The sequence below is a fragment of the Perkinsus marinus genome (genome assembly GCF_000006405.1).
Source record: "Perkinsus marinus ATCC 50983 genomic scaffold scf_1104296937060, whole genome shotgun sequence".
In the NCBI taxonomy this organism is placed as follows: Eukaryota; Perkinsozoa; order Perkinsida; family Perkinsidae; genus Perkinsus; species Perkinsus marinus.
Window position 1 is genome coordinate 240,526 of NW_003213929.1, and position 15,117 is coordinate 255,642.

Sequence of the window (15,117 nt, forward strand, 5' to 3'; positions counted from 1 at the left end):
TACACGCAATGATCTTGCACTGCTTGGGATTTCTCAATGGGTTGTCGTACTTCTCAGGACGAGCGAGACTCCTTGTCTCTGCTGTGAGGGGCATCTTTACTCTTCTCCATCCTAGTCCATGCTCATTCAGCGCTATGCGTATATAACTCTGCAACGACTAGAAATGTTATGTGTGTATCGCCATCTACTCAGGATACCTGCATCGTTTGCAAAGGTCTTCATTTCACTTCGCGAGGAACTGTAGGCGCTACCTCAGAATGATTTGTTCGCTAACTAGCGAAGGCGTTGAATTTCCCGTCTGTTCCGATACTTTTCACCAAAGCCGGAAGTGAGAATAGTTTCTATTCCCAACCATGGTATCCGCGCAGTTGAGTCGAGTTGGAGGCGTCCATTAAATGGACTTCTCCAACTCCATTCGACAGTGAGATGTTCCATTCAAGACAAGCGTCTCATATTCGTTCCTGCCGAGTGCCTGCTACAGAGGAAGGTTTCAGTTCTCTCTATGAAGGATACATGGTTTGCCTCGTGCAGTCTCGCCTTTCTGGTCCTCCACGGGGCATCGGCTCCACTACACTTAGACATCGACAACAACCTTGTGCCGATTACTCTCGATGGTCACACCGTCAAGTTATTCCTCGATTCAGCCACGCCTCATTGGCTTGTTGTGTCCGGCGAGGCCTATGAGAAAGCACACGGCAAGGGAGCGTGTCGTGATTTGGAAACAGGATGCTATTTCTGTCCTCCTACACAGCCTTGTAATGATATCTCTGAACAGCCAGGGAAAACCATCACTTACCTCGATGGGGATACGATGGAGTACGTCAACCGTATTGGAACACTATCCATTGGCGAGGTGAGTGATATCGAAGTTAAATTTTTCCTCATTATCAGTTTTCGGAGCCCGTTACGGAAAATGCCGCCCAAGGGCATCTTGGGCTTAGCTCTCGGTGGAGAACAGCTTTCCATGCTAGAGCAGTTAAAATTGCATAGAGTTATCAGCGAAAACTCTGTGGCGATTGAAGCGAGGGAGACAGGCAGAGGCATAACCGGAAACCTATTTCTTGGCAATAGCCCAAAGAGCCTAACAGAACTCACTTCAGTGAAGTGCACATCACACCCAACGTATTTCCACCGGTGTCTCGCTTCTCTGCGGTCCGAGGTTAAGCCAGTCAATCACCGGAATCGTCGTCGTAGGAGAGGCGCCTTCCGTGACCCCTCGGGCGTTTCCCGTCAGCTCGCGCACGTCATTGTGGATACCGGAGCTTCGCTTTTGGCTCTCACAAATAGGGAGTACGAACTGATATTGAGTGAAATGAGATGTAGGATTAAGAGATATGGCCCCTATCTATCCGAGCCCTTACGAGTGGATGAGCTGGGTATGGTATGGGCCGACTCACGAGCTTTACGCCACCTTCCTGTGCTGAGTTTTGACTTGATCGACGACTCTGATGCACGGCCTGTCCCTGTTAGGATCTCGCCGAGGCATTACATTCGTCAACACCTTTGGGGGGAATCTATGCTTGACCTACTCGTGACCTCGAACACCTTACTCAACCTTGGACACCCGTTCTTCCGCGCCTACTATACGTTCTTGAACTTGGACAGCATGATGCTCTATATCACTCCGAACGATGCTAGGCGGGTCACTTCGCCGCCGCGCTTATCGACTCAGAACGGTGTTGAATTACTCCACTCCTCGGGGCCTGCTCCGGATGACGCACTACCGCAGTCGCACGGCTTACGACGAACTTTGTTGGACGAAGGCTCGAGGCCAATTTCGAAGCGGCGGAGACTCGATCCCTAAGGCTTAGGGCCTTCTCCGCGACTATGTTTGATCGATGTGCATCCGGCGTCGGCAGCATCGGCACGATACAACATAGTTTTTTTCATGTGCTATCGATGCTCGCGCTCTTAATCTCTTCTAAGGATGGATCTGAAGGCGAGTCGCCTTCGGTGTCCGCGCATGTGTGCTCTTTGTTGAGGTGTCTGTCGATGTTCGCTCAGCTCTAGAGAGTTGTGCTGTTAGTTTGACCGATAGGCTGAGGGTGCTCCCCAGTGACATGGTCTCAATTGAACGATGAGCACAGGCGATACTGAACCGCTGAACGCAACCCATTCGGCTCGCCACTGGCGAGTCGCCAGGGAACTCCTTAGGAATTTTGGCCTTTCCCGACTGCTCAAGACGTACATTGAAACTAACTGCTCCATCCTAGTGAGATTTAGTGTGGGGCCAATACCGTGGGAATAAGCTGACCTATCTTGCGCCTTCCAAGATTCAGTGACTAAATTTCAGTCTTGCATACCATTAGCCTGGTATCTAATCTAATCACACGAGAACGCAATGGCTCTTGGAACATATTACTTCTCATTTTGGCGGATATAAAATTATGGCAGGCTAAGTTGCGCTTCCGACCTCGGGGGCCAGAGATTCGATGGAGGCGTTGTATTTTCTCTATAGTTCACAACGGTCGGCCGAAAGTTGAGTTGGAAGGACATCCTCGACGACTTGATCACCAAGTCTTGATGAGGTCCTGGACACTTCCCGTCCAAGATGAAAAGAGCAAATTGTTATATTCAACTGATCATCCAGGCGGCTTAGATGATCAGTTTGTTTCCTGGTCACCAGAACAGGAACAGAATGTCCGTGATGTTCCACTCTTTCGCTCCGTTGCGGACCGAGAAATTCACTGCGAACTTGGTGTCGTGGGAAACTCAAGCGCGTGACACTCTCACTTGAGCTAGCGAGCCTCTAACAGCCCGTTAGTAACGGACCATTCTCCGACGAGAGATTCCCTCGATTCAGCGGATATCACTCCTCTGCCTTCACTCCGAAACTCCTGACAGTAATCCGGTCGTGTTGTTAGTAGACATTTCCCTCAGTTCCTTTGATTTTATCGACTTATGGTAGAAGAGTGGGAACGTCGTTCGAAACAGTTCATGATAAGGATGAATATGGGTGGAACAGTTTTGGGGATCGCGGAGAACTCTATGAGGAGTCCCGATTTCGCTGGATGCGGGGACTATTGGTTGACTCATTGTATTCCACTCTACCTTCTGTGCAATGCAGATGCACCCGCATTGGGTGCACTGCAGGAATGCACGCAGTGGAAAGCACGAACTGCGCGAAGTGCGATGCTCTCACTGCACTTCACGAGTGTAAAGCGCGGTTGAGCGCTAAGCACTTGACCCATTGCGTGTGATTACGTGCACTGTGTGATATGTGGAGTACATTGTGTGAACTACACTACACGTCCACATGCACGTCCATTATGATGAATCATCATTGATGATCCACCGTAGTCATTTCGCGCGCTAATGCACATTCGTAAGCATACCATAATGGTATACTCACAAAAGAGTATATCCTAAAAGCCGTTTTTAGGTTTTTAGTAAAACGAAAAACGTTTTTTAACGGAAAACGTTTTTTGCGACACGAACATCAATATTCACATTATCATGATGGACATCGTTATCTTCTGTATATCTATCTTCTCGCCATTCTTAGTCTTTTCTTCTTCTTTTTTCTTCTCTCTCTTCTTCTTCACCAAAGTCGATTTGCCGTGCCAGCCCTTGTAGTCGCGAGCTTCTTGGGGTCACTCGCTCCGGTTCTCTCTCCGGTCTCCCCGGAATACGTCCTGCAGGCGTTCCGGTGGCTGCCCCGTCTCCCTCGAACCACGTCAGGGGGTTGCGGGGGCGGGCCGGGCTGGGCTTCCGGCGGAGGAGGGCTCACTTGGCGGAGGAACCTCTGGCGTCGGTAAATCTTCTTCAGGCCATTGCGGGGAAAGGGACGGAGGAGTGGGGGGCTCTATCCTGGCACTCACTCCTCGTGGCAGATCATCCACGAACTCGTAAAAACCCTCTAATACTACTCTGGAACCCGCGGAGGCCGACCAGATAGATGATGTCGGGGTGGAGTTAGTGGCCGGAGGAGGTGAGGACTGGTGTGCCTGGGAGGACGAGCAGGCCGACCGAATAGATGATGTCGGAGTGGAGTTAGTCGCCGTGGGAGGTGAAGACCGCTGTGACTGGGAGGACGAGGAGACCGGGCAGGGGGGTGATGTCGAGGTGGAGTTAGCAGGTAGTTCCCCAAAACCCTACCCGGACTCCTTAACCTGTGACGCCTACCGTCTCGTTCTACCTCGTATTCGGGTAGGTAAGGACGAGCACGGGGGCCACGACGCGGTTCAAGGTCACGGACGGCAGGATGGGGGCCCCGATCTTGAAGGCGAGGTCGATGGGCGGCTTCACGGTCGGAATGGACTGAGTGGTCCGATCCCGACTGTCCAGAAGCTGTACGTCTGAAAAAGAGGCACAATCAAAGACCTTCCAACCCGAACGTGTGTTTGCCTTACTCGCTTCCAGCCTCTCCTTCCATGATCCTTCCATTCCCTGCAAGGATCTGCGACGCCTTGGGGAGGTTGGCCTCGATGGTTGAGTCCAATCTCCCGGGCGCTTGGAGGTTCACGTAGGTTCCATGAACTCTCCCCAGCCGAACATGTCGGCTGTGCGCCCGCGTCGCTTCCAACCGGGACTCCTCGAGAGCAGCCAAGTTGTACGACCCGAATACTGTTGTTGAAACAGTAGGGGCCGTACGTCTTGACTGAGCTCTCCTCCCTTCTTCCGCTCTTGAAGAGCGGCTCTTCCCTCCAGGGCTCTAGCAGCCATGTTGGACACTAGAGCGTCTTGCAAACGAACTACCTGAAAAGGAAACAATTTTGGAGTGTTCCTTCGGATTCGTGTTTCTTACCGCTCTAGGTCGGATCGTACCGAATCTTTGCACTTCCACCTGCTCCCACAGGCCGAGATACTTCAACCATTTGACGGCTGAAGTCGCGGCACTGTAAAGAGCGTCGTAATCGCCTCGTGCCAATCCACCTTCTGGAATGTTAAGTAACCTTCTCAGAAAGGTGTTGGCATGGTGGTCATGCAAGAATACCTGAGGAAAAGGGTTTTGGATCTAGGGTTCGGGATAGGCTTCGGACTTACCAGCCTATCTTCGGGCGTAGCTCGACTGCGAGCAGTCAGGTGCGCCGGTCTGACGCTCCACAAACGGAGAAGATCGTGGAGCACAATTCGAGAGAGTCTGTTAAACTCCCTCTTCTTGTGTCCAGCAAACCTCCGAATGTTTAAGTCGATATACGACTTAGGAGCATCGGAATCGGCGTACCATAACTCATGAGTCACGAGCTTCGCACGAAGGTCGTCCCAGTTTTGACCTCGTCGAAAATACTCCAGGGCCCTAAGAAAGTAAGTATCCCGAACCCGAACCCGAACCCTTAAACCCTTACCTTCTTGCTACATATCCCTGCCTGCCGGAGTGCAATCCGAAAAACTTTACCCCGTAGCCAGCACGCTCGCTCAAGCACCGAATTTGCGCACCCAACAAATCCGGTTCGAGCGCGTGGCCGTCATAATCGGGAAAAAGTAAAACGGATCCGGCTCCATAGTTCGTGTCGCAAAAAAAAAGTTCACGAAAAAAAGTTTTTTAACTAACGAAAAACGTTAGTGAACGTTTTTAGTAAAACGTTTTTAAAAAACGTACATATCGTCATCAAGAATCGACCCAACAACCCTCTACGTATCAACTCTAAACCGGAACCTACTCAAAACGAGTAACTCAGTAGGAACATCGGTATATTCACGCCGTGTCACATGCCGTTCCGAATTACATATGTTCTGTATTTGAATAGCAGATGTAGAGTCCGTTGACCATATCAGAGACATTCTAGGGTGGTGTGTGCCTGCCGAAGTTCGGCAAATTTTCACTTCCTACGCCATCAGCACTGTGGCGTTGGTGTTGCTCTGTAGTTCTTTGGTGGTTTCTGACTTTGTTTGATCACGGGTATCTGGTAGCGTTGAGCAGTGAGATTCACGGAACTTCCGTGCAGTTTCTCCGGGGGACCCCTGAAACGGGGGAGTGCAATGTGCAGCGTGAATTGCAACTCCAATGAGTTCTCGTAGAGCACTCACGCGTACTTGATGGACCTCGCTTCTTTTGGTTTCAACCCATAGATATATTGTCTCGGATAAGATTTTCAAAGACGCTCGGAACTTACGTGATGCTGAGAAGAACGCCTCGTCCCTCAGCATTTTCACTGAATATAGTGAGGAGTTCATTTTTTTCCTCAGATCCTTTGAAGATGCGCGGGTAAATTACAAAATCCAAGCAAGAATGATGAAATCCAAGGAGGCTTGTCGTTCGCTCTCAGCAGTTCGGGTTTCTGGTTGCCTTGTCGGGTTTCGGGTGGGGTTTCAATTTTACCCTTTGACTTGTCTCCCTTGGATTTTGTATATCACCCGAAGATGCGCGCACTCATAGCGCTCGCCAGAATTTTTTCCAAATTTTCACAAATTTTTTCCATTCAATTCAAGCTGGTTTTTTCAGTGAGAAAAACTACGACTTCATTCCAAGCAATAACTAATACTAACTCCGCTGTTATCAAACGTCACGAGTCCCGTATGGTTCAATAACGACGGACTTGCTTTTCGTATTATATACTTGTTATCGCTACGCATATTATCAGGAGCTTCTCTGGGAGTAGTTCTCTGTTATTGGTCCCGTGAGATTGGATCGATTTTCAGCGTGTTGAGTACAAGGTGATGAGGGAGTGTTGAGTTGTTAAGGCGGCGGTCTTTCGTCAGCCTTCTCTGTAGACCTAACTTAGTGGTATGCTCTATCAGTCAACTGTAGCCTATGGGGATTATAATATCAGAATTGCAGCTTTATAGTCTTTCTCCATAACTCCCGCAAGGTTCGCCTTAGGCAGCTTGTGTGAACAAGATGGACTGGCTCATCTCACCGATATCAACACTTAGGGCTGTACAGGTCATTGAGAGCCTTCTACCTTTCTCGGGATGCGGGGCGTGCATTATGTTGTGCACACATTCATTATCGTACTAACGGGGAGGATGAGTTTTATCAATGGCTCACATCCTAGAGCGCAATTGGGTTCTTATTATTAGTGCTCACCTGATGCTATGTCCCCAGATACATTTTCTGTCCACAATACTCCGTGTGGAGAATGATGCGTAACATGGCAGAAACATGCATATGTGCTGCTCTCGGAGCGTCGGGCATCGTCGCTGAGGTTTGGTAAGCTCACCAATGCAGTGCGATGATGTTATCTCACGAGTGTCAGCCCTCGTGATTCTCCGGCACACAAACGGCTTCGAGCTGTAGCACCTTTCATGACATCTCTGTTGGGCCGAGCTCTCGTCTACATAGTAAGAAATTGTTATATTTTTTTATCGCACGACAGTGATGTGGCAGGTTTTTGGTATGATATGCAGCGGTAATTACACTTATGTGTCGAGTACTTCTCACAAGATTGATCCGACCAGCCGTGCCCTGGCCGGAATCGGCGACGATATTTCCATAAGAGTGAATTCAGCGTACTGTCCACTAGGTCATGAAAAATGCGAGCGTAGTCGATTTCAGTTTTTGGGCCTTCTTTTGCGTCATTTCTGGCATGTATATGATGACGACAGGCATTATTACTTTGGTGTATTATTTTAAAGTGGGCCTCACTAGCCTTCAATACTCCTGACATTTCTTTGTACAGGTCAATGGATCTGTTCTTCAGAGCGAACGTCACCAAGAGCTCACAGCGACCTTCTTACGACGGACAGGCTGGGGAGTAGGGAAGGGCTTTCACCGAAGACACACTCGGCTTTTATTCAGTTTGGTGCGGATCGCGATGCTAGTGACGGTCGGTCGGTTTCATTCTCACCGTTCACACCGACCACAGAAGTTACGGCGGAGGGTTATCAACAGCAGTAGTGGCTTTCGACGCCGCTTGTGCAAATTCTGGCGAATCTCGCAGCTTATCGGTCGTAGTTGTCCACCTGTTGTGCTGCCGTACAGAGTTGTTGGGTTATCAGAAGACATAATTCAAAATGCTAGAGAGAACCGAACTCGCGATTGATAGTTACTATCACACAGTAGTATAATAGTAGTAGTACTATAACACAGATAGTTACTGTGTTACTGTAACACGCTCGCTAAGAATTATTGAACAGAAACGACGAGATATTTCTCTCTGCGATGCTTCTGCAACTCTATCGATAATAAAATGAATGTTCGTCGCGTAAAACTATATTGAACTCAGCGCTAGTGGGAAGGCGTCGCGCTGGTCGGATTCATCATTCCGTATCTGCAGTGACATGGTTGCTGACAATGGTCGCTGCGCGTTGACAGCTCCTTTGACCTTTGGCGAGTATAATGTCCAGGGGAGAAGGATATCTTCACTAAAATGAACGACTGCAGCACCCTTATAGATGGCAATGAGACAATTCCCTCCCCAAATTAGGATAGCCCTTAAAACACCAACGCCTCGTATCAACTCAAGCAGATCATCGTACTCCTTGATCGCCATCCTCGAAACCATGTTCTTAAGCGAAAGAGGACCGACGCAGGGATCTTCGGAGCGCTCGGAATGGAATGTTCATAGACCTGCATGAACTGACCGACAGGCCACTCTCCTGGAAGGAGACCAGCTAGCGAGAGTATTTCCGTATATACGTATCGGCTCCGGACTCCGTTTTCTAAGTTTAGAGAGCGCCATAGAACTCTTGTGCCAGACCGTAGGACAAGAATACAGAGCATCGGTGGGGAGGCGTGATCGAAGTTACTACTGCCTTGCTGATTGAAAGAGGCCACACTTCAGAAAGTCGAATGCGATACACTGTACTCGCACTGACGTCATGGATTCCGTCGCAGATAACTGTCGATGTGTGTGTCATCCCTCACCTTTCCGCTGTTCGGAGAGATCGATGTTCGATTCAGATGGTGACATAGTGCGAGTAATCTCCACAGTGCAAGTAAACGACACAGTGCATGAAAAGGACATGGTAATTCACGAATCAACGACACAGTACGAGTGAACGACCTAGTGTGAGTGAATGGCACAGCTTTGTCGAGCAACTCCAAGTGGGATTCCCTCGTGCGAGGCTCGCCGTTGAAGGTTATTCAACACCCATGTCTGATCGTAAACTCCACATCTCGCTGTTGTGATTACCGCGTAGCATTTGTGACCCTCATAGCACTGGTTTCTTGAATCGCTCGCAAGTTTGACTCATAACAACCAAACGAGTGAGTGTAGGAAAAGTCTTCTACCAGAGATCGTGTGCGAAAACGGAGAATAATGACATCGCAAAAAAGGCCAACCCGCTATGATTGATGATTCTGAGAGTGAAAATTATATAATTTTACAAGGAAGCAAAATACGAAGTTTTCTTTGAACAACATATCTGAAAAAGACTCATAATCCAAGCTGCGTTGGCAGGACATGAGAATGCTTCCGTCGTGCGGACCCTGTCTCGGCAATCGAGGTTCCGCTGGTCAGATCGATCCTGGCCTTTCTGCTCGCTAACGACTTGACGAATTCCCTCATCTTAGGGACATCCAATGCATGCCTTAAGCCCAGCATCTCAGCTCTGTCCTTGCCCGCCTCTTCCACATCAGTTCGCAAAGGGCCATAAACCTCACGACCATCGACTCTGACACTGGCTCGGAAACCCTTGTTCATACGTCTTACCCCCACTGGTGCCGTATAATCCGACTTCTGATTCCTGCGAGACCCAAACCTGCTAGCACCGCTACCTTCTGCGGCACACTTCATCTCTTCAACTACATCCAGGAGCTGAGCATTAGACAGGCCTCCTTCGCGTTGCACTCTACGAATCCGCTCTCGATCGAGGAGACACTCTTCCAATGTCGACCGATAGGGACCAGTAGCCTGTTTCCGCCCTGCTCGCAGACTTGTGACGTAACCGTTGACTCGTCGTATCACCTTGATAGATGATTTATATGGGATGGCAGTACTCTGTGATGCAGAGTTCAGAGAAAGGCTCGGCTGGTGAGGATAACGATACGTTCCTTGACTGCTGAGGTGACCAACGAACGGCGTTGTCACGTCAGTCATATCAGGGAGTGACGTAAATGGTCCTCCTCCCGGAGCAACTCCTGGCCTTGAAGCATAACCCATCGGGATGGATCCACCCAAACCAGTATCGAATGGAAGGACTACCATCTTACCACCATCAGCAATACCAGAGAGAAGTCGATAGTCATACCCCCCGTGTAGATCCATATTGATTGCAGGAAATGATGAGGTTGGCGAGCCAGCCACATCAAGAGCCCCTCCCCCAGCCCCGAGGGGCTCCCCTGTGAACGGGAAAGGCTCCGCCATTACTTCACGACTGCTACGAACACCAGTCATATCCTTACCGTCTTGAGCGTACTGTCCACCAATGTAATCCATCATGCCGACGGACACACCTGCTACGTGGTCCGTGCTCATGGCGTGCTGATTATGTCCCCTAACAGGGGAGAAGGACACCGTATCATGATCCATCGCTTGACCGATTGGCAGCGTAACACGGGCTTCTCCAAGTAAGAAGTCGTCAAAGTTGTCCAAGTCGTTTCTAACCATCCTTTCAATGGTCGGAAACCCAGTGTGTGTGCGATCCGTGCTGTCGAAAAACATGCGTGTGATGAGCGTACGCGTGTCACCGCGACACAATCTCATGAACCGCAAGATTGCAAGATTTCAAAACGTCCACACGCGTTTTTGCGCGTGCGCTTAAATCAAGAACTTACGATCAACTAAACAAAGCAGGGAATATCAGCCTGCAATTAGCAGTATCGACGCAGCTTCTGTTTGACGACTTCCATAATGGAAGTTCGATTGTTGAAGACAAGGGAAGATGATCACCAGCAGTTGATCACTCCCAACTCACGTGTTCAAGTGAAATTTCACTGCGGCTCTGAGGAGACGTGAATAGCTGTCCCAACCAGCAGCAACACCGACTGAAAACACACTAGCCCCGTCCACGTTGTAAGCCTCAATGAAGTATCATATATCGCAACTGGAACTATACGCTCTCTGAGAGTGAAGCAAGGTGAAAGGAAAAAAATGAGGAATGAAATCGCTCCAGCGAGTCCAGAACGAACCGACCACGTCAGGTGACCCGACCCGGGTCACCGTATTAGCGGGGAAATGAACAGGGCGTAGCCCTTTCCTTCAGCGCAGGGTGCTACATTCGGTACTCTCACACACAGCTGTAGTCGACGAGTTCGTTACAGGCTTCGCTACAGACGTACACCTCCATGATCAAGATAAGATAGCCATCGTTAAATGTTAGATTGCTCATGCAGGCCTCACGTATAGAATGAGTGACACTAACGTATTGATAACTGTCCCGTTGATGGTTTTTTGGCCATTCACGCCAGTACGGCTGCTGTGGCACAGTGCCACTGGCACTGCAGCCAGTGAACTAACGGAGCATACACTTTAGACCGCTGTATTGAAGATAAACGAAAACTGAGCAAAAACCGAGAGACCTCACAACTCTTCTTTATCATGGGTTTGCGACTTGCTGCATGCACTTGTCTGTGACTTGAAAGATGCACGGGAATCGTTGCCAGTGATATCGTAGAACTCGCAGTCCGACACCGCAATGCTGGTGGGATCCTCCTCGTTGTCGCATGTTGAAGCGAAGCCGTACCTGAATAAAAGAGGATACGACGATTGCCGAAGGAAATGTCCTCCACCATGTTAGCGGTTTGTTGAACCATATATGACTAGAAAGGGTCCGGCTGCTTCCAGACTCGACATGATGGAACCACCACGGAGGCATGTATCTTATATACAGATTGGGTACATCCTCATGATACTGCACTCGTGACTTACAGGCAGTCACCAGCCTCCAGTGCTGCCTCCCACCACACAACTTCTCGCCATGCAGGGTATTTCTCCAGATCCACGTCACTGATGTTGACTCTAGCCGCGAACGCCCCATATACCTCGCATTAGCAATAGTCACAAGAGGCTGCTTCCTTAGTCGTCGACACCTCCGGGAACTCTCTCTTGTGGTCTGGAAAATCATCTACGTCGATCCAGCCAAATGCGTCCGAGTTAATGCCACTCTGCGTAGGTCATGCGGTGCAGTGAATACCTTTGTCACGAATATGGTACATCAGCGGGCCAGATTATGAATCTCTTAGAGCCATCAATGACGCAATGCTGATTATGCTGGCTATCATGATGAATAACACTGCGGGTCCTCCCTCCAGCAATCCACAGTATAGGCTCGAACAGGTGGTACGTCCAACCCCCACAAGAAAGAAACTGCTGAGAGTCTCCCCTAGTCAATTCAGCATAGATCCCTACTGGAAAGAGCTTGTAGTAACGTTGAATGCCTTCCGGCATCTGTGACACTGAATATAGCTCTTCAGTCCTGTACAAATTAAGGAACCTGTCACAGTCCGTTGGAGCCATCCTGGTAGGTCTATGCTACTTCGGTAAGGGGAAATCCCTTAGTGCTGGGATAGTTCGGGTCTCGGTTAACTCCACTTCGACTGCCGAGCTGAAACGAAACCTCGTGGTGGGGACGAGCGGGGCAACAGTGAACACACAGGTTGTATTGAGGACCAAGAGCCTGCAATAGGCCTTCGTCGCTCCATATAGGATCAGAGGTATTCACTAGCCCAGCTGAACGTATCTAGCTGATGGTGGTTCGATGGCCACTACAACATCATCCTGACTCACTACGAAAGGAACATCCGAGAGATCGTCGAAGAACTTTCGCGGACTAGGCCAGCGCTTGAGAACTGGAACAGGGCCCTGTTTCCTTCCCGTTTCCCATATGGTCACCGTATAGCACGGTTGGAGTAACAGGAAGCGGAAAATGCACTTTGTCAGAGTGATGATACAAAGCCGAGGAGCCATGGGCATTTACGAGCACGTTGTGATAACGACCGAGGGCTTAAATGAAATTCAATCGAGCAATGCAGATCCGGACACACACACTCACGGGATTACGGATGCCAACCCGGTGCTACAATTTTGAAGAGATCGAATTCTCCAGGCGGGGCAACTATGCCATCCCAAGATCTGCCTCAATAGATACGATTTCTCCAGGCGGGGCAACTATGCCATTCCAAGATGTGCCTCAATAGAGACGAATTCTCCAGGCGGGGCAACTATGCCATCCCAAGATGTGCCTCAATAGAGACGAATTCTCCAGGCGGGGCAACTATGCCATCCCAAGATGTGCCTCAATAGAGACGAATTCTCCAGGCGGGGCAACTATGCCATCCCAAGATGTGCCTCAATAGAGACGAATTATCCAGGCGGGGCAACTATGCCATCCCAAGATGTGCCTCAATAGAGAGGAATTCTCCGGGCGGGGCAACTATGCCATCCCAAGATGTGCCTCAATAGAGACGAATTATCCAGGCAGAGGAACTATGACACCGCAAGGTATAATTCCTCAATAGAATCGGCTCCGCGGGCATGCCCCGAGTAGCCCCAATGAGAACGAATGCTGGTCATCAAACTGAATGTTGCCATCGTCCTCTCTCTATCTCTCGCTCTTGGACGCTGTCCGGCCAGATGACTCTACGAGGTCAAGACGGACTTATCGGAGCCGATAAGAGCGAAGAAGTATACGAAGGCTGGCCGAGCCAATTATACGCGGAAGCAACCAGAACCAAGTCCAATTGTAGAAATAGCATCGATGTTTCCTGTGTCATGAGGGAAAATCGTGGCAAATGTATGGCATACCTCGTCGAAAGATACCTCGATGATGATTGATAACATATATCATCTCCTATCATCAATATCAGACGTGACCTTCCACATCCTAACCAGCTACGAAATTGCGAGGGAAGTTAGAACGAAAGGAGACTACATCGGATGCAGATCAACCTGTACGGATATTGTCTTGCCGAAAGCCCACGACGTCTGCTAGGGGAAGGATGATTGTGAAATGGGATAGCCTTTTAATATGTCAAAAGACCACTTGGTAGCTGTTTACGGGCTTTCCTATGCGCACTGAGTATACATATGGGATGCTGAACCAAACGTGAGCTCCCAGGTCACCATTGAATTGACATACTCGAGCCACTGCATGACACACAATACTACCTACGTCGAAGTGAGGAATGAAGAAAAGTACGCCCACCACGATTATGCGCTGAAGAAGGAACTTTACCGAGAAAAAATCAAGCTGCATCCGCGGTCGTGACGGCGCCTCTACTGCGAAGCTCCGCCGCAATGCCCTCCCCACCTGGCCCGATCGGCACCACGTCCAACGCCCGGAAAGTCATGGACTCGATATCCTAGAAGCGCACCAGGAACTTCGACGAAAATCCAGGAGAGAATATCCATAATCCGAACACAAAGTGAAAACTCTTACCTCACCCCATTCCTCTTCCCCACGCATGTATTCGTGCCTGATAGCATCGAACATCGTCACCGAGACTGGCAGAGTTCACCTGGCCTCACTCACCGACATATCACATTCACATCCGTGATGGGATATGCAAGTAAGATCCTAGCTGCCTCGAATTTGCCTGTTCGCACGGCGTGATAAAGTGCGGTTTCGTGGAAGTCGAGGGTATCTCTTTCATAGATTTGCGAACCTTTCAGGCATTAAATGTCACATCGCCGGTAGGAGTGAGGCACTACTAGTGCAAATTAGATTGGGGTCGGCGCCAGCATCGAGAAGAAGACGCATCAGCTCTATCCTATTGAGCTTAGTGGCTATGAAGAGCGCTGTATGACGATACGAAAAACGATCAAAAAACCGGTCGATGTCGGTGCCAGGGCGCGTCAGTACTTCCGAAACCTGCATGAGATATCGCATCGTGTTCATTGTCCTCGAAGTTGAGCAGTGTGAGAGAATGTTCATTGGGAAATTCCGAGGAAATATCGAGTCGATGTTGATGCTACTTGTACAGTTCTACTTCGAAAGAATTTCCGTAGAATTTCCGAACTCAGCTGAGGATACCAAACATATATTCCAACACTGAAGTTGGGGAACAGATTATCGACTCGGTCTTATCAGAGAGTAATACCGCAAGAGTGTAAAATTTGTGATCTCGGTCGTCACACTATATCTGAACATACCAGTTTCGCAGCACCACTTTCGACAGCTAATCGGAGGGCCTCATCGCCCAGATCGGCTGTTGTAGAGCTACTCGTATCGAGCAATACGGGCAGAGGTCTACGAACGGCAAATCATAGTACCACAAATGATGAATCGATCGAGCCTCACAAGCTCTTCGTTCCATCCCGAACCGGAGGAATCAACGGTCGGACTGGTTCGAGT

The 15,117-nt window shown here is 49.5% G+C and overlaps 1 protein-coding gene across 1 annotated transcript; it reads right to left on the reverse strand.

Annotated features, from left to right (window-relative positions):
* Positions 1-9,139: 9,139 nt before the first annotated feature.
* Pmar_PMAR006993 (hypothetical protein) lies at positions 9,140-11,311 on the reverse strand. The gene has a single exon (XM_002783419.1). The coding sequence runs from the start codon at positions 10,527-10,529 to the stop codon at positions 9,261-9,263; it is 1,269 nt and encodes a 422-aa protein (XP_002783465.1). The 5' UTR covers positions 10,530-11,311; the 3' UTR covers positions 9,140-9,260.
* Between the last annotated feature and the right edge of the window lie 3,806 nt (positions 11,312-15,117).

Bases quoted from the DNA above. Each gene is read 5' to 3' on its own strand.
- Pmar_PMAR006993 (XM_002783419.1), bottom strand. From the start codon at position 10,529: ATGAGATTGTGTCGCGGTGACACGCGTACGCTCATCACACGCATGTTT.